The sequence below is a fragment of the Microplitis mediator genome, chromosome 1 (assembly GCF_029852145.1).
Source record: "Microplitis mediator isolate UGA2020A chromosome 1, iyMicMedi2.1, whole genome shotgun sequence".
NCBI lineage: Eukaryota > Metazoa > Arthropoda > Insecta > Hymenoptera > Braconidae > Microplitis > Microplitis mediator.
Window position 1 is genome coordinate 8,106,647 of NC_079969.1, and position 21,184 is coordinate 8,127,830.

At 25.3% G+C, this 21,184-nt stretch overlaps 1 protein-coding gene across 7 annotated transcripts; it reads left to right on the forward strand.

The window, feature by feature from the left end:
• Positions 1-375: 375 nt before the first annotated feature.
• Positions 376-20,864, forward strand: LOC130678327 (E3 ubiquitin-protein ligase RNF38-like). Of its 7 annotated transcripts, none has more exons than XM_057485511.1 (7): positions 376-1,185; positions 3,575-3,630; positions 10,659-10,884; positions 11,704-12,819; positions 13,852-14,216; positions 14,359-14,665; positions 17,884-20,864. In XM_057485511.1, exons 2-7 carry the CDS (start codon positions 3,602-3,604, stop codon positions 17,986-17,988), a joined length of 2,148 nt encoding a protein of 715 aa, XP_057341494.1. In that variant the 5' UTR covers positions 376-1,185; positions 3,575-3,601; the 3' UTR covers positions 17,989-20,864. The 7 variants fall into 7 exon arrangements, with proteins under 7 accessions (XP_057341494.1, XP_057341493.1, XP_057341487.1 ...); XM_057485510.1 differs by lacking the exon at positions 3,575-3,630 and adding an exon at positions 6,854-7,311 and having other exon boundaries at positions 10,659-10,692; XM_057485504.1 differs by lacking the exon at positions 3,575-3,630 and adding an exon at positions 6,854-7,311 and having other exon boundaries at positions 17,884-20,863.
• Positions 20,865-21,184: the final 320 nt, after the last annotated feature.

Consider the following 21,184-nt stretch of genomic DNA (forward strand, 5'->3'; position numbering starts at 1 on the left):
GAGAAACCCCATAAGTCAATCAACTTCAAATAATTTTTCTAAGTAATTTCAGTTAAAAAATTACATTTTTCTTGTTGGAATCTTTTTTAGAGACGCTAACATTATTGTATTCAATTATTAATTTATTATTTAAACGTCAAGTTTTTCCAAAAAAATGTTTTTTGTGTTTTCTGAAAAATTTTGTTTTCTTGACTTATGGGGTTTCTCAAACAATCGATTCACTTGGGAACTCTTAATTAAAAATTTCAAAAACTAGCGCGCAAATAAAAATAATTTAAACGAAATTCCCGCCGTGATTTAAAATCAGTGTCACTAGTGTCTAGTTCTTTAAAGTCACGCCTGACTTTCTCGCAAATTTATATTGTCTTTGTCTATCAGTATCAGTACCAACCACAAATCCGGAGCTACGCAATCCGGATTAATTGTTTTTATTTAATTTTTATTGTTTAAAATTATACCATCTAAAAATAACAATTATAATAAACATAAATAAATTACATATTCAACGAAATAATCGCCTCAACCTAAAATATAAATAAAATTTAACAATTTTGTATCGCCATCTTAAAAAATTATTGACTCACGCTTTAATACGTCTCTCACATCAATTAACAAATAAAATAAATTACATAAAAAATAATGTTCAATATATATTATCCATTAAGTAATTATTCAACATCGCGTAAAAAAATTTTAAACAAATAACCCGCGAGTGTTATTTAAATTCAAATTTAAATATTCATTTATAAATTTAAAATTTAAATAATTATTATTATCATCATTATTATTATTATTATTTTGACAGTTGTGTGTCATGTTCCACTTAACCAGTGTCTTAGATCTACATAAGTGATTAAATATATAAATATATATATTTTATTTTATAAAATATATTGTAGACATTTATTAATTTTTTAAAATAAAACAATGACGTTGGGTGGGGCCGCGCAAACTTATTATTTAATCATCTAAAAAAAATTCAAATTTAAATCTAACGAGTACTATTTTTAAATAAAATATACCTTAAATAATAATAATATAATATATGTGAAAATATACATATATATGCATGTATATATATGACTATTTATCAAAAAAAATATATAAATAAACAAGATTTTATAAAAAGGAAGCCATCGCCATTACTGTTCTCTCAATTATCTCTGGGTGTCTCGCTTTCATTTGGTAATTATTGTTATTATTATTATTAATATTAATAAAATAATAATCATTATTAGTATTACTATTTATTATTTATAATAAATATCAATATTAATATAATTTACATGAATTATTTAATTGACATTTATTAATATGCAAATTACACTGACGCGCAGGTTTCTTGCGCATCAATTTTTTTTTACTTCACTTTCTTTTTTTAGTTTAATTGTTTTAAATAATTTATGGATTTTAGTTTTTTATTGGCTGTGAGTAATAGGGTGTAATTATTATTAATTATTTATTTAATTATTGATTTTAAGTTTTTTTTGTTCAGTTTAATTTGAAAGTTTAAAATTCTTATGTACTTTTAATGATATATTGTTATGATGCTCTTGTTTATTTATAATGAGTATTGTCTGACAATTAAGTTACGCATGCGCTGTTGGTAGAGTGAAATGTTTTATCATGCTGTCAAGTTACGCCTCAGAATAATGTTGAGTTGAATTTGAGTTTTTAGTTGGATACATTTTTTATTTTATGGGAAAAACTTGAATTTTTAAAAGACTTTTTTCGTTCTCTTTCAGTGATAAATAAATATTTGGAGTAAGTGGTTTTTAAATTTGATTTTAATTTTTAGTGATGGGTGAAGCGGGTGGTAAATTTTTAAAGTCTTTGTTTAATTGCAGTTTTTTAAAAATTTCTTTTGTTCTGTGGAATTTTTATTTTATGATTTTTTAAAAAGTCTGTTTAGAAATTTTTAATAAAATTTTGAATTTAAAATTTTATTTCACATAGAATTTTAGTCTGGTTCAAATGAATACCCACAGTAATATATTTTAATAAGTTTATTATTTTATATATTTATTTAATAATTATTTATAAAGCGGCCATTTTGTATTTTTAACGGTCGGAATTTAAATATCGTAGAGTGGGTACTAAAATGAAAGGGAATTTCATCTAGAAAATTATAGTAATTTTTTATTTCAACTTAAAAAAAAAAATTCCAGTTCTTTTGTAAAAAAATTTATTTAATTAAATAAATTTAAAATTCGTACAGAAAATTTTTTCTAATTCAATTAATTAATTAATTAATTAATTAATTAATTTTTTATAAAGTATCCATTTAGTATATTCTTATATATTTCTTCAAAATATCAGTGTGGGTACTCAAATAAAATGAAATTTTATCAGTAATAAAATTAAATCATCGCTTTTGTTCTTGAAAAAAAAAAATTCAACTTTTTTTACACAAATGAATATTAATTCTATATAGTTCATAAAATTTCCAGTCAAAAGAGTACCAACAACCCCGTACTCCAAAAAAACCATTAAATTTATTTTTCATATATTTTTTTTTTTATAGTAACAACAATTTTTTCGATATAAATTTCATAACTAAAATATATGCATGTGGGTACTCAAACTCCACGAAATTTTACTCCAAATTCCCTAGTACTTTCTAAAATTCAAAATTTTTTTTACTCATTAATTTATTTAAAAAAAAAATTAAATAAATAAATTAACATCCTTTGTTTCTCTATTCACGAATCAGTTATGTAAAATTAACAGTCACGTACCAAAACTCACTTTCCCAAAGAATTTCAATACATTTACAATTCACCCACACACACCCACACATATATATACATACAAATATATACAACAGCCAACACATGTTAAGAAAGCGTCATAACAGATGTCTCGTTTTTCTTTGAATAAATTTTGAAAGCAAACTGAAAAATAAAAAAATTAAATAAATTTACAGAAAGAAATTTTTAAATTTGAAAAATAAATGAAATAATTTACTGAATAAATAAATAAATAAATAAATAAATAAATAAATAAACAAAATGGGCCCATGTTAAAAATATATACGCGATTGTATCCCCACTTAAAAGTATTACAATCTGGTCGTCCATGCCGTCTGTTCACATCAGAAATTTTTCTTTACTAACCAACAGTATATCTAGAAACTGTAGAGCCTCTAGACCTGAAAAGGCACAACCCAACATTCAGGCTCTCTATTATCAATAATAATTTTTAGTCGAGTACTGTGGGGTTCAGTTAAGGGTCGAGTCTTGAGTAAGAGGATCTACAGACTGGAGCAATTTTTTAAATAATAAATATACGTTACGAAGTTTGTTAACTTAACTTTTAATTATTAAGTTATCAGTGATTAATACTTTGTGCTTATAACTCATTTTATTTATTTATTTATTGTTCAGTGCATATGTTTTTTTTTTATTTAAAATGAGTGTACAAATGTTGTAATGTTGAGTAAACTATGAAATACACGCAGCATTTCGTAATTTAAATTAAATACAATACAATACTTGTTGGTGTTCTTGATAAGTGTGGAAATTTTATAGTGAAATTAGTTTTTTTTTAAACGCATTTTATTTGGATATTTTAGTTGACGTGATTAAGAAAAAATTTTCTTATGGCTGCAGCGGAAGTTTATTTTTTACAGTAATGTTTTTTTTTATTATTATTATTTTTATTTTTATTTGAAATCAATGAACTAATTTTTTTTTTTATCAAAATAAGTTTTTTTTTATGGTTCTGTTGTCGAGTATTTTTATTTTTAAGAAATAATTAAAAATTTTATTATTAATTATTGAGAATTTATTTATAGTTTGAGTTAAATGAAATTTTATTTAAAAATTTTAAATGGAATTTTAATTAAATTTTGAGTCAAAAATTTAAAAAAAAATTTTGAATAAATTTTGAATAAAACTCCAAATGAATACTTTTTATAAAATTTATGAGAATTTTTTATGAAATTTTTACTCATAAATTTTAATGAAATTTCTATAAATAAATTTTCAATAAAGTTTTTGTTCAAGAATTTTGACTAAAATTTTAATAAATGTGAATTTGAAATTTTTCATAAAATTTCTATTGAATAATTTTCCTTAAAATTTTTATTAAAAACTTTTTTATTTTTTTACAATTCAAATATTTCAATATAAATTTTTATTTATCATTGACACATGTGATGACTAATTTTATCTATTTAAACACCATTAATTATTATGGGTTTGATAAGAAAAAGAAAAAAAAAACATGAAAATAGGTCGAGATAAATTCTGAAGAAAAAAAAAAAAATTCCAAAAGATTTTTCTTTCTAATCTCAACCTCAAATTTCTCACTTTTATATTTCCCCTCGTTCTCTTATTCCCATTTTATATATTTTTTTTCTTTCCACTTCTTACTCACTGTCATCTAAATCTCTCACTCACTCATTCTCATACACATGTTCCCTTTTTTCTTGAATATCAGCTGGTTTTTTTTTTAAACTCATGGGCAGAAAAGCAGCAGGTGGTAGGCATACCATTAAACGTTTTCCTTTATATTTTACAGGCCCATAGTAACGAGATATACCTATATCCACATATATTTTTCACTCCCATTAAATATTATTACGAGTTTATATTTCTCGAAATTTTAAATTCCTTTTTCATTTTTCATCACAATACCAGTTGTCTTAAAATTCAAATTTATCAAAAAATAACAATTGTGCGTAAAAATTTATGGAGACCTTTTTTACAGAGAATTAAATTTCCTACAAAATTGTTATCATACATTTTTATCATATCTCTGATAGTTACTTGACAATTTGAATTTCAAATTTGAAGCAAATTCAAAAAACCACTTTTGGAGTAATTTATATATTTCATTATTCAAATCAAATTTATACAAAAACTATTGATCCTACGTAAAAAATCATTGATATCTTTTTTGTAGATAATTGAATTTCCTAGAAATTTATCTCAGACCATTTTTATCATATCTCCAATATTTAAATCACAATTTCAATTCCCCAGTCAATACTTTTTTCAGATAAATTTTTTCCGTTAAAAAGTTTTTTTTCAACTTAAAACTAAGAATTACTGGCCAACTATCGAAGATACGATAAAAAATCATAGAGACAAATTTACAGATAATTTAATTTCCTTTAAAAAATTCCTTATCAAACTTTTACTTAAACTTGCTAGTTTCTGAGTTATCTCAATATAAATAAAGTTCAGTGAAAATTTGATTCCAAACTTAAATAAAAAAATTCAATTTTTTTTTCTTTATTTAAAAAAAAAAACCCAGATTTATCAAAGCACGAAAAAAAAGTTTTTTATAAAAATATATGAACTTTGTTGAGATAAAATTATACCTGAGGATTTAAAAAAAAAAGGAACCAAACTATTGTTGCTTTCATTCTGAAATTCATCTAAGACCTTTTATAGGGGTAGAAATACTATACATATTTACAATGTATATATATTTATGTGTGTGTACTACAGCCATAAGGGCCGTGAGTTTAAGATTTTACAGATTGAAGTAAAGATTTATATTGTACGGCTGTCCCATGAATTTTCCTTATTCCTTACGGTTTAAAATCTTTCATCCCATAACAAAATTCAGTAGAGAAGAGTACGACTGAGTACCCAGTTCTCTAAGTAAAGATGAATAAATTTATTTAAGTACGCCCTTAAGTACAGGATAAATAAGTACACACTATTTACTCAGCGGTGTCCTATAGTTGCCAAGTATTAGTACAAAAAATTTTATTGTCGAAATCTCTTTGCTTAATGATGCGGGCGATGAATTTTTTCTTCAGGTATCGAGCAACAATTGGGATTTCCCTTAACATTCAAGACGTGTAATTAAAAATTATGTCTCAATAAATAATTTTAATATTTTGATTGTTTATAATCTATCGACCGTTAAAATCATTTATTTTTAAACTTTATTACACAAAGACGTGACGATACTTAAAATTATTTTAATGTATTGTGAGAGTAGTTCATTTTTGGGATATTTATAAATTTATAGTTTTAATTCCATATCAATAGATATTCCAACAATGATATTTTATTTATAAAATAATAATTGGTCCATTTATTTACATCTTTTTTTATTAATTTTTTTTACATTTGGATTTTCTTAAAATATATTGATGTGGGTATTCGAATATGTGGATTTTTTACCAGTAACTAGATGTCAATAGTAATTTTCAAAATTTATTACATTTTCAAAAATGATTCAAATTGGAAAAAATCGAAATTTTGAAAATTAATGTTTTTTTCGGAAAAAACTAAAACTATTTTGGAAAAGTTCATAAAATTTCCTCGAGTTTGAGTACCCACATCGATATATTCAATTACGATATTAATTATTCGTTAATTATTAATGATTAATATCCGCCATTTTGGATTTTTAACATTAATCAAAATATATCGATGTGGGTACTCAAATTTCATGAAATTTAACAACAAATTCAACTATACTGATCATTCCAAATTTTAATTGAATCTTACACTACTTCTATTATCTATTCTTGAGCATAGAAATTTTAAATTCAAATTTATTCACCACAACTCTAAATTAATAGTTTATATTATTTATTATTCTTTCTCACGCATGAAAATTAAATTATTTATTTTATTTGCATGTAATTAATCGCTTAATAAATTTACAAAAGTTAATTATAAGATAACATAATAAATGAAAATAAAAAATGGGGGAAAATAAAAAAATTTAATTTATTAATTTTAATTTAAATGTAGTTAATTACTAATTAATTATAATTACTAACAAAAAAAATCAATTTTAATTTATTTAAAAAAATAAATAAATAAAATTAAAAAAATATATTGATAAATATATAGTGCATGATAATGTATCATCACTACAGGTTGCTGTTGTTGGCCCTCGGCAGCAGCTGAAACCGATTAAAAAGTGTGAGAGGGCAACGATATCAACTCGGCATATCCAGGATTTTTAAAAAAACGTCTAGAAATTTAAAAAAAAATCAAGAAAAAAAACTAGACGTAGACATAAGAGAATAGAGAACGAGAGTCTTGGGACAAGGAATAAAATAAAGAAGAAATAAAAATAATAAATAATGAATCCGGGTAATCAACATCATCGGGGCATGAGTATGCAGGGACGGTATCGTAATGTTGGTGGTGGATCAGGATCAGGGCCAGCATTAGCACGTTCAGCTCCAACGAGTCATAGCCATAGTCACAATCGCTCAAGCTGGCATCAACACTCTCACAATTCTCACAATCAACTTAATCAACATAATCAGCAGTACAACAATAAGGAGTACCCCTATCGTCAGGGAGCATCGGCACGATATCATAATGGGTATTTTGTTGCCTAACCCTTATTTGGACGCAGAAAAGCAATAACGTGTCAACCAGCATAGGCGCCATTCTGACTAAATTTCGTTTAAAGAAATTATTTTTAATAAAATTGATCCCGAAATTATTAGAGCAGAAATTGCTTCCATGTGATTTTATTAATCGTTCAGCAAAAAAAATATAATAGTTTGAGGATCTAAAATACGGAGATCCATAAAAAATCAACTAAAATTTTGTATTACGAAATATAAAATAGCGAATCTAATTATCAAAAAAGTTCCATAAGACTTGACTCGGTTTTGCAAAATTACTAATCGAACTTATCTATTAGATTCAATTAATCTCAAGTAACTTGACACTGTACTGCTAAAATAATTACAGCAGAAATATTGTAACGTAAAAAGTTAATTACAAAAAAATTAAAATTTGGAATAAGAAAAGTTTATTTATTATTTGTTGCAATAACGTAGCAAATTACTTGAATTTTAATTCTAGTTAACGACTGGCCCTCTGCAATCTAGTATTTAAACTCCTGTTACTTGACTCGATTGTACAAAAAGTTTTATCCCAGATAATTTATTTGTGTCGATAATTTTTTTTATTTTATGATTTACAAAACTTTTTTTTTAACGCCAAATTACGCAAAAAAATTTTTTGAATTATTTACTGCCACCAGTTACCGATTAATCTTTACGTAATGGATGTCTTTGACGTCATTCTTTATATTAATTTAATATTTTATAAATATTCATATATAATAAATATATTTATAATACTTATATCAATTAATCAATTATTAATAATTAATATAAAATTATTATTTTTATTTATTTTTATAATTTGGAGACTGATTTTTAGCGAAATTTTAAATTAAAATTTAAAAAAGTTTATTTATTATTTGTTACAATAACGTAGCAAATTACTTGAATTTTAATTCTAATTAATGACTGGTCCTCTGCAATCTAGTATTTAAACTCAAGTTACATCACTCGATTTTACAAAAATCTATCCCAGATAATTTATTCTTCAACAATTTTTTTTATTTTATGATTCTAAAAATTTTTCAGTTACTAAGGAATCATATGGTACAAAAATGGTATCAAAAATTTATTTTCTGTGGGTTGACACGTTACTGCTTATCTACGTCCAATTATTTAATTGTTAATTGTTAAATTTTTAATATTTATAAATTAATGCTTAATTTTATCACTGATAATTTTGAATAATTTTTTTATCAATTCCTATTAATAATATAACAGTAATACATATTTATATTAAGTGCAGTCCTCCATTTTTTATTTTTAATTATTTATTTTATCTGATAAGTTTATATTTTAATCGGGGTAAGAATGTTGATTATTTTAAGTAATTTATATTTATATATTATTATTTTTACCCTATTTCATTGCATGTTTACTTTTGTGTGATACTTGAATGCTTTTATCTATTTTTTTACTCTAATCTTCTTTACCGACACAGGATATCTGACTTGTGAATGAGGATTTTTAAGGGTGGAAAGGAAATTTTGTTTATTATTTTACCCTTTGATAACTAGGGTGAGACAGGTTTTGTTTACAAAATAACTAGAATAAATGAACCAGTGCCCGGATTTAAAAATCGCGCGCGAGAAATTATTTGTTGTAAGTTTGTACGCCCAAAAAAATTTGGAAATTTTTATTTTAGGGGTACATTTAATTTTTTATTTGAATACTAGATAAAATTAACGGTGGAATGAGTACTCACATCGATATAATACGATAAAATGTTTATTATTAAATATATGTGTTAACTAATTATTAACTATATGGGTATGATATATGTTAATTAATTTTTGTCTGAAGATATTGATGTGGGTACTCGTTTAACGTCACGGAATAATATTTACGTACTAGCAGTTATTTTTTTACAAAAATAGAAAATCAATTGAAATAATAAGTGTTCTTAAATAATTATAAATATATCGATGTGCGGCTCAAACAAAAGCTAATTATCTGACAGAGTTAAAAATTTTATAAATTATATTTTTTGATCTTTCGATAGCCAGGGTATGAGACGGGTTTTATTTGCAAAATAACTGGGATAAATAATTCAGTGTCCAGATTTAAAAAAAGCCCGCGATAAATTATTTATTATAAATTTATATGACCAAATAGGTTTAGAAATTTGAAAGCTGATTGTAGACTAGTTAAGTTTTATATTAATGCTTATAATTGTCGATAAAATATATCAAAAAAATATAAAACTAAAAATAAGTTTATTTGGCTAAAAAATATCAGAATTTAGCTCCCGTTTATTTTTAATTAAATTATTAATTTAGTGGGATTGGATAAATTGTTTAATAAGAAATGAGTAGTCGGTAAGATAATAAGTAATTATTTGTACTTAGATAATTTAATTAATAGAATATATAAGGGGTTGGATACTGGTATAAGTCTGACGGATACTTTGCCCTAAATGACTAGAATTTTTGAAGTGCTGGCTCTTTCCGTAGCTTGCAACTCGTCAATAAACTCATTCATCATTCAAGTTTCTTATTTACTTTTTTTTTTTCTGTGTTTAAACTTACGGGTCATACTCAGTAAGACCCTCGTTACATTGTTGTTATCAGTGCAGGAAAATTATTAAATTATCACTTTAAAACATGTATATATTTTCTTTAAATAATCATTATCTAGAACTGATTAAAAAAATTATAATTATTGCAATACCAAAACGTGTGTTGACGTTTTTAAATATTTTAAATACTAAATTATAACGCATAAAAATTAATGGATATTTAAAATCCCAATAACTACAATAATTAATATTTTGAATAACTTATGATTAATACTTCTTTCGGACATTAATATAAGAAATTACAAATTATTTAATTTAATTGTTATAATTATTGATGTATTTCATGCATTATTTTCTACAAGACTCCAAAGATTATTCATTTCAAAATCACTTCAATAGTAATTACGTATTTAAAATAACATTTAAACATTTATATTTCATAGATTTTTAAATTGAATACGAAGCTCATTAAGTAAATTATAATCAAATTATATAAACATAATTTTCTCACAACTGACTTCGTGTCTCAATTTTAAAATCAAAAGTTAGAACTAATATTTATTTTCAAAATAAATAGAGAGTTAATTTATACTACATATTAAAATTAATTGGTTTTTGGTAATTAATAAAACTGCTTAATTAATTTTAAACGTAAATTGTAAAAATCCCTTAAAATTAATATAAAAAATAAATTTTAATTATAACAATAATAATAATTTTATTTTTTTGCCTCACTGATTTTTCAGTAACGAAGTAATAAATTTTATTAATAATAAATTTTTGTTGATTTTTCAGAGATTCGGGAGTAAGTTCGTCGTCTAACCCAACGGTAAAAGATGTCTACCATGGCCCAAATAATGCCAACGTAGCTTACAAGCCCCAATCACACACAAATCGCGTTGCTCAGCCACCACCGACTCCGTCATCACAACCGTCATCTTCGTCTCATTTCACATCCGATCTCACTCCTAATCATCGTCGACCTATTTCGCCGCCATTACGTATCAATATCTATAACCAGGTAATTTACATCTTCAATCATCTTCCAATTAATTCTCTCCAGTAATTAATACAATAATTAATAATTAAACCTCCTACTCAAAATCACTTGTACTCTACCCTAATTTTTTTTGTTCCTGTAATTTTTCATTACAAAGTTTTTTTCAAATTAATATTCACATTTAGAAGAAAAATTCAAAGTATCTCTTGTTTTATTTTAAATTTTCATTTTTATTTTAAAAAAATATCAAATTTTTCAAATATCAAACAATCAAAATTTGTTTAAAAATTGATATTTTTATTACCAGATTAAAAAATTTAAATCATTTCCTTAATTCTTAGCTTCTGATCCACGAGTTCAAAATTCAAAAATTCCATATTTTTAAAATTGTCTAATAATTAAAAAAAAAATCATATTATCTCTTCTTTTATTTTAAATTCTATTTTCATTTAAAAAAAAATCAAGTTTTAAATTGAAATTTTTCAAATATCAAACGATCAAAATTTGTTTAAAAATCGATATTTTTATCACCAGATTAAAAAATTTAAATAATTTTCTTCATCTTTAGCTTCTGATCCCCGGGTTCAAAATTCCAAACTTCCGTACGTTTAAAATTGTCTCATTATTTAAAAAAAACTTTTTGTTTTAAATTTCCCGCCGATTTCATACATTCATTTTTTGGCCATAACTTTTTTCTGCGACAATTTTAAAAATTTTTCTCAACAGAATAATATTTTCTAAACTCCGGGAAATCAATTGAAGAAAAAAAATGATCAATTCTATCCCGAGTTACCAACTTTATCACTAGTGAAAAAATCTAACAATAATAAAAATTTACAGGATACATCTACGATGCGGGGTCCACTGATGAATCTAAGCCCAACTCTAAGCGTAAACGCTGATCTCGAGTACCGCCGACCTCCTCAAACAGCAAACCAACTATCAGCCTTAAGTCCGAATGTTTCAATGCAAGCATCTCCAGCTTACTACCGTCAGTCGCCACTGGACACACCCGAGGGCCGTAAAAGTGAATCTCCATCACGTAAACGTCGTCGCATATCTCGGAATGCCGGAGTCAGTGGTCCCAATATCAACGTAGGAGTAGCCAATGGTGGACCAGGTCCAATTGGTCCAGGTAATTTAGAAAATCATCCTGTGCATCATCAGCAGCAGCAAGTCCACCATCAGCAGCCTCCAGGACATCATCAGCAGCAGCAAGAATCAACATCTTCGACTCAATCGCCACCTCTGCTTTCAAACGCAGCACCATGGGAATTATCAGCTCCCCAAAGACGTTCACCACGTAATCATATAGCGACGCGTGGAAGCCCACCAATAAGAAATCGGTACCCGCGATACACTGATTCCTTCACGCTGTCGTACCCATTTCTACCCGGAATGCCGCAACATCTACATGGTCCGCATCACAATCTCCATAGCAACACTTTGCATCATAGTAATATCCATGGGCTACACAATACTCATCACAATATCCATGGACATCATGGTCTACATGGTAACGGACATCCCCAAGCACACCAGCATCCAATTCAACAAGGAACTGGCCACCATCCATCAACTGGTACCAATAACCCAGTGGTTGTTGAAGTTGGACAAGTTGGAGTCTCAGGTCTTGGTGTTACAGTCAGTGGGGAACCCATTTGGCATCCAGCGGGTGCTACTACGGGTTTTCATCATAGGATACCTTGTCAATTACACAGCATATATGCTGCGCCAACTGCTCATGCATTTGCTCACTCGTGTCAGGTTACTCATCATCACCATCATACTCATTATCAAGCTGGACCGCCACCACCTTCTGGACACAATTTAATTGCCGCGACACCGAGAGGTTATGCTGCTCCTTCAGGAGTCGCTGGGTTACATCCTCATCCTCCGCCTACGGTTCACACGGCGCATTATCCTACTCATCATCCGTTACCTCAGCAGGTAATGGTAATGTGAATTTTTTATTTTTTTTTTATTTTTTAATTTAAAGTCTGGTTATCTGTTTAATTCTACGTTAAATGAGTACCCACAATGATATGTTACAATTAATTTAATTATTAATTGATTAATTATTAAACTGCCATTTTTTTTATGACTTCTTTCAAAATATATCTTGTGGGTATTCAAACGAGAGGAATTTTTACCACAAATTTAACCGAATTAATATTATTTTTAATTTTTCAAAAACCAAAAAAATTTTTTTAATTTAATTTTCTAATTCCTGATAAAATTATGAGTAAAACGAGTACCTACAAGACTATATTAAAATAAATAGTTAATTGATTAATTATAATTAATAATTATGCCGCCATTTTGTTTTTGATGAGTTTTTTAAAAATATATCTTGTGGGTACTCATTTTACTCGATACAAAATTTTTTATACAAAAATATTAATTATTTTTTAGAAATAATTATAAAATGTCAAAAAATTATTTCCTTTATAATAACGATTTTAGAAATTTTTTATTTGCTATCCAAATGTATTGATGTGGGTACTCAAACGAGAGGATTTTTTGTCACAAATTTAACCCATCTAATATTTTTTTCAAATTTTTCAAAATTAAAAAAAAACTACTTTCATAATTTTTTTTTGTTATACAAAAAATTCAATTTTCTTATTCTTGATAAAATTCTGAGCAAAACGAGTACCTACAAGAACATATACAAATAAGTAATTAACTGATTAATTATAATTAATAATTATGCCGCCATTTTTTTTTATGACTTTTTTAAAATTATATCTTGTGGGTACTCATTTTACTCGCACTGACAAGCTCTTTCATAAAATATCGATGAAAAATAAAAAAATGTTAACTAAATTTTTTTGTGACGCAAATATATCGATGTGGGTACTCAAACTTCAGCAAATTCAATCACGAATTCATCACCACCGATAACTATGACTTAAATAAAAAAATCTCCAACAAAGTCAATAATTAAATAATTAATAAAAACAAAAAATTTTTATTTCACAACAGCGAGAAGTTGAATTAGAATTAATAGAGAGACCGCATCTCCACCATCACCATCATCCGCACCCACATCGTGTGGGAGGTAATGGTCCACCAGGTCCTCAAGCGCCGCAACCACAGCCGCCGCCCTCACTTACTCTATCCCACTCGTACTCACCGCCAACACTGGCACCTCAAGTATCACCACCGCCAATGTTTCTCTCCGAAACGCGTAATAATCAAATGGAATTGCTGCAATCCCGCACTCGACGTCCTGCAGCACAACGTAACAGAAACCCCCAGCGACCTAATTCCCATACAAGATGGACCCGCGGTGGAGGCGCACCGCCAATGCCACCATCATCTTATCCCGGACTTCTTTTTCATTTCTTGTAAGTAGAAGAAAAGAAAAAAATGATATCTGTCTATCTGTCTCTCTATCCATGGGAAATTAATTAATTAATTAAATTAAATGTTGTTTTTGATTAAATGCAATTAATTTAATTAATTAATTAGTTGTTTTATTAATTTAAGGGCAATGTTTAGTAATCCACCATTATCGTCATACAGCCAAGCAGAATTATCATCACCCGAGTCCGCTGAAACCGAAAATTACGAGGCGCTACTGTCACTTGCTGAGCGACTCGGTGAAGCCAAACCACGAGGTCTTACACGAGCTGAAGTTGAACAGTTGCCGTCATACAAATTTAATGCTGAGACTCATCAAGGTGATCAGACAAATTGTGTCGTCTGTATGTGTGATTTCGAACCACCTCAGTCACTCAGAGTGCTACCATGTTCACACGAATTTCACTCAAAGTGTATTGACAAATGGCTTAAGGTGAGTTTTTCTTATTTTTTTGTACTTTTTTTTTACAAGCAGGGAAAGAATTGATGTAAGTATTACTGGTTGGTGGTTTGCATATAATTATTTATCGCGGTTTAAGGTTTTTTTTGAATGGGCGGAGATTAGCGATGACGTGTCAGCTGACAAAAAATCAATTTTTGATATTTTTGTACCAAATGATTCCTTAGTAACTGAAAAATTTTTTGAATCATAAAATAAAAAAAATTGTTGAAAAATAAATTATCTAGGATAGATTTTTGGAAAATCGAGTCGAGTAACTTGACTTTAAATACTAGATTGCAAAGGACCAGTCATTAACTAGAATTAAAATTCAAGTAATTTGCTACGGTATTGCAACAAATAATAAATAAACTTTTTTAAATTTTAATTTAAAATTTCGCTAAAAATCAGTCTCCAAATTATAAAAATAAATAAAAATAATAATTTTATATGAATTATTAATAGTTAATTAATTGATATAATTATTGTAAATATATTTATTATATATGAATATATATAAAATAATAAATAAATATAAAGAAAGACGTCAAGGATATCCATTACGTAAAGATTCATCGGTAACTGGTGGCAGTAAATAATTCAAAAAATTTTTTTGAGTAATTTGGCGTTAAAAAAAAAATTTTGTAAATCATAAAATAAAAAAAATTATCGACACAAATAAATTATCTGGGATAAAACTTTTTGTAAAATCGAGTCAAGTAACAGGAGTTTAAATACTAGATTGCAGAGGGCCAGTCGTTAACTAGAATTAAAATTCAAGTAATTTGCTACGTTATTGCAACAAATAATAAATAAACTTTTCTTATTCCAAATTTTAATTTTTTCGTAATTAACTTTTTACGTTACAATATTTCTGCTGTAATTATTTTAGCAGTACAGTGTCAAGTTACTTGAGATTAATTGGATTTAATAGACAAATACGATTAGTAATTTTGCAAAACCGAGTCAAGTCTTATGAAACGTTTTTGATATTTCATATTTCGTAATACAAAATTTTAGTTGATTTTTTATGGATCTGCTTATTTTAGATCCTCAAATTAATATTTTTTTTGCTGAACGATTAATAAAATCACATGGAAGCAATTTCTGCTCTAATAATTTCGGGATCAATTTTATTAAAAATAATTTCTTTAAACGAAATTTTCTCAAAATAGCGCCTATGCTGGTTGACACGTTATCGCTTATCCACGTCTATTTATATATAATGGTCGAAAATATCAATATTTGTCATGAATATATATATATATATATATATATATATATATATATCCCATTGCTAAAATTGAGAGGATACATTACAGCATGAAAATAGGAATGAGCTCCAAAAAGACAAATGACAAGATTTTTTTTTGTAGTCCTCTTAAAATGGTGACACGGCAAAATTTCCAAGACAAAATATCTACAGTAAAAATATGATAAATAAACTATTAATTTTATTATTATTCAACGTCAACATTAAAATCCTACTGAGCCCGCTCAGATATTTCTCAATATATTTTGTCTTTGATATTAAGTCCTGTCACCGCTTAAAATTGCTATGAATAGGGCAGAGGTACCGGTTTTGGTCCCTTTAGGGTCAGCTTTGGACATTTTAAAACTTAAAATAATTTTGTAAAAGCCGCAATGACATAATTAATTTTAAAAATGTGTAAACAGATACTTTTATCACACTGTTACAATATAAATTTTATTTCATACTTTTTCATCAATTAAAACAAAGTATTATATGTCCAAAAATAGAGCAGTCGCCACAAATGCTACTTCTACCCTATATAAAGATATATTTACTTCTATTATTTTTTTGTATTTTCTCAATTACAATATTCATTTTAATTGTCAAAAATGACATTGAGGGTATTCTCAGAGAGTGCCCCCACTTTTTAAAAACATGCAATGACTTTCAACTGTCATAACTGTATTAAAATTTTATTAATTGATAAAAAAAAAAAAAAATGAAGCATTAATTGATAAAAGGACAACGTAGAAGTAATTTCGCCGAGATAAAGAATTTAAAAAAATTACTTACAGGTGATATTAATTGTGAGTTAAACAAAATTTGTTGAATAAATTTCAGTAAAATTTTCATGTAAATTTTAAAATTTGAATTTTCAAGTTTTATAGATTAAAATTTATTCAACAAATTTCGTTTAACTTCTTATTGATTTTAACTGAATCGTTTATTTAAGAAACCCATAAGTCAAGGAAACAAAATTTTTTAGGAAACACAAAAAACATTTTTTTGGAAAAACTTGACATTAAAATAATAAATAAATAATTGAATACTACAATGTTAGCGTCTCTGAAAAAGATTCCAACAAGAAAAATTTAATTTTTTAACTGAAACTACTTAAAAAAATTATTTAAAGTTGATTGACTTATGGGGTTTCTCAACCAAACGGAAAAAAAAGTTATAAAATCATTGTTTTTTTAAATGTTTCCACTCAAATCATTTATTAGACTGATAAAATGAAGTATTAAATATGTATTTGAACTCTGAAACTCAGAAATTACAAAAAATTATAATTAATTTAAACATTTTAATTAGTCATATAACAGTCAACAATAAAACAACATTTGAAATTAATTTCCCAAAAAAGCGCGAATTTTAAATAAAAAAAAAAAAAAAATTATTTTTGTAAAACTAAAACTGCATATGTTTATTTGAGTCATAGACTTATGGGGTTTCTCAATTAAATGAAATTGCTGTCACCCCGTTAATTTTTTTTTAAACGCTGATTTGCTGCATATTTTGATTGATTTCTATGGACGGACATCCAAAGAACCCAAAAATGCAAAAAACCCAATTTCGTAAAAAACATGACTTATGGGGTTTTTCAAATGAACGATTCAAATAGCACAGAGACAACTTTAAGATCTCATAGAGATGTCATTTAAAAGAACAAGACAAATTTTTTTTGCCTCAAAGTCAAGTTTATTTAAATTAATTAGACATACAGATGTTGGTCTTAAGATTCACAGGAAATTTATGTTTTTTTTTCCATCTAAAAAAGTGGGATTTCTCAAATAAACGATTCAGTTGAAAGTCATTGAAAATTTTTGAAAAATGGGAGCGCTTTCTTTAAACGGCCTTAACTCCACTAGAATTTTTTTTTAAATCCCGCGGGTTTTTACCAACATTCGAATTCCGTATATTTTTATCAAATCTATTAATATCTTATTGTCCATTACAGTCAAATCGAACATGTCCAATCTGTCGTGGTGATGCTGCTGATTACTTTGGTCCCACCGCAGGAGCTAATGGTGGAGGGAGTAGTAGTACTACAAGCGGGGAATGACCTACAATATCACATGTACTTTAACATTAGCTATCATTATTATTATTATTATTATCATTATTATTATTAATAATACCTCCCAATTGGGTGCCTATTTTTTCATGCTATAAATATACATAAATATATAAATATATATTTATGTATATATATACTGAGTGTCTTTAAATAATAATAAAATTAAAGAGATCAAATAAAATAATTTTTAATTATTGATCAAATAATTAAAAAAAAAACATTAAATTAAATACTAATAATTAATAATAATATAAAATTAATGGTAATGAAAACTAAATAATAATAATAATTATTAATAATTGATAATATTGAATATATATATATATGTGTATATGTTATATATATCATATATAATGTATAAATATGTAAATTCAGCTAAATTTTACGTGCATCTAAACGCGTTCCTCCGTCCGTTTGCAAGAAAAAAGAAAAAAAATACAAGTACTATTACAATTATTCGTGGTTACAAAAAAAAGAGGGTTTTAAACAATGGAAAAAAATATAACGATTTAAATACATTTGTAAATTTCCTTTCTGAGCTTTATTAGTTTTTTTTTTGCATTGTATGTAAATAAATAAATTAATTAGACGATTAGGGTAGATGGTAATTAATGAGTGTGTAAAAAATGTAGCCGTGAGTTTATTAATTATTATTATTATTTTTTTTTGTTTAAGTAGTGAATTTATAAAATATTAAGTAACTAGAGGGACTAAAAATTTTGAATTTTAATTAATAGATTAGAGGTAGTAGATTATCGTATTTAAATGTTTATATATTATATATTAATATTATTATTTTTTTATTTAAGTTGATTTGATAATGAGATTTTTAAATTTTAGACTAATATTTAAGTTTTTTTTTCTTACTCAGAAAGTATGAGGGAAATTAATTTTTTAGAGAGGAAGTTTGAAGGAAATTTAATGCCCTTTCAAATGAGTACAAACAAGCCATACTTATTTTTGATAAATTTTTAGATACACATATATTTTAATAACGGGTTTATAAATGTATGTGAAAATATCAGGAATAAGTATGGCTTGTCGGTACTCGTTTAAAAGCGCATTTAATTTCCTATCTCTCTGCAGTTTTAAAAAAATTTTTTCAGTAATTTAAAAACTAGTTTTTGAAATTGTTATTTAATTTCAAAAAAAAATTTTTTTCATATTTAGATAATTAGAGAATTGAAAATGCTTTCAAACGAATACTAACAAGCTGAAGTTATTTTAAAAATTTTTTAATATATACATATATTAGAGTTTATATATATATATATGAAAATTTTTGAAAGTATAGCTTGTGGGTACTCATTTTAAAGTGCATTCAATTCTCTATGTTTTTATGCACATAAAATTTTTTTAAAAGTAATTTACTAATTAATACAATTAATTATTTACTCACTCGTACTTTCTCTATTTGAATTTTTATTATTATTATTATTATTTAATTGGCTTTATTAGGAACAAATTATTTAGTGGCTATTTTAAAATTGTTTATAAAAATATTAATTTCTTAAAATTGTTATTAATTTTTATATAAAAATAATATTTAATTATTTTTCTAAATATTTTGATATTAATTAATAAAAAAAAAAAAAATTCGTCGCTTTTTTGATTTTTTTTTTTTAATATAATTAAATTATAAACAATTACATATTGTCACTAATTATTATTATTATTATTATTATTATTATTACTATTACTATTATTATTATTATAAAATAATAATAATAATATTATTTTATTACATTGAATCATGATGATATTCTGGAGCGGGTGCCTTTGCATTGAAAAAAAAAAAAAAATATCAATCGAAAAAAAATATCTGACGTTTAAAAACCGTTTAAAAATGAAAATAAAAATAATGAATAATAAAAAATATGTTAATAGAAAAAATATAAATGTCTATTCCAAAACAAAACTTATAAAAAAAAAAATATTGAAAATTAGAAAAAAGGTACAAACGCATATACGTAATATGTAATATAAAAAAATGGATTCAATGGGAAGTTTTTTATTTTTTCTGATTTTTTTTTTAGTAGAAAAAATGATTATATAAATTAGTCATGAAAATTTTGACATTATCTAGGACATAGATAATTTTTCTTTTACTAAATTTTAGTTTGTAGTTAAACTATTGAAAATATGATAAAAATGAATGAGAAAGATTTTGTAGAGAATTTAATTCTGAATAAAAAAGGTTGAGTTCGTTTTTAACCTTAAGCTGATAATATATGATCATATATGATATCGTAAAAAATTATATATGATTATATCTGATCAGATACAAAACATGCCCATGGATAATAGAAAATATCACTTTATCTTCTATCATACATGATTATATATGACCACATATATCAGATATGATCACATACATCAAATATGACCATATATCATATATTTCAGATATGATCATATACGATCACATATTTTATATGAGCATATACATCAGATATTACCATATATCATATATGATCATTTGTGTCAGATGAGATCCTATATGATATATAGTCATGTCTAATCATATATGTCAGATATGATCATATATAACCAGATATATCAGATAGGATCATATATGATATCAGATAATATGATATTTGTATCATACAGGATCATATTTTGTATCTAATCAGATATAATTATTCATATATGATCATATCTGAGTATTTTTTTTTAAATTATGATTATAATCAAATTTTATAAAACAAAAAAAAATTCAAAAATTTAAACATGATATTTTTACGAAAAATTAAACTTAAAAAATTTAAAAATATTAATTTTTATAAATGACTAATTTATATAATTATAAAATATTCTCACAATTTAATTTAAATAATAAATATGCTGCTACTAATAGATTCATGTATGATTAAATTCATATTAAAAATTTAAATTATAATTAAATTTAAATTTAAATTACAATTATTGCAAGTAATCAATAGTAGATAATTAGTATAATTAGTAATGTTAAATAATTATATAATTAATTAAACAAAAAAAAAACATGAACCATTTGATAAAAGGAAATTACTAAACAAATAAACATATCATTTTGTTTAATTTATATAATTAATTTTAATTATTATAAGCTACTCATTTCTTTTGCCATAATTATTAATTACGAGACAAATAATTTTTTTTATTAATTAATTTAAATAAATAAAATAATAAAATGTGGCCT

What these genes read in the sequence shown, in the direction of transcription:
- LOC130678327 (XM_057485504.1), top strand. Translation starts at nt 7,064, where the DNA reads ATGAATCCGGGTAATCAACATCATCGGGGCATGAGTATGCAGGGACGG. An exon ending in GTATCAATATCTATAACCAG is followed by an intron (nt 10,885 to 11,703) that starts GTAATTTACATC and finishes AAAAATTTACAG; the next exon opens with GATACATCTACGATGCGGGG. An exon ending in GTATTGACAAATGGCTTAAG is followed by an intron (nt 14,666 to 17,883) that starts GTGAGTTTTTCT and finishes TGTCCATTACAG; the next exon opens with TCAAATCGAACATGTCCAAT.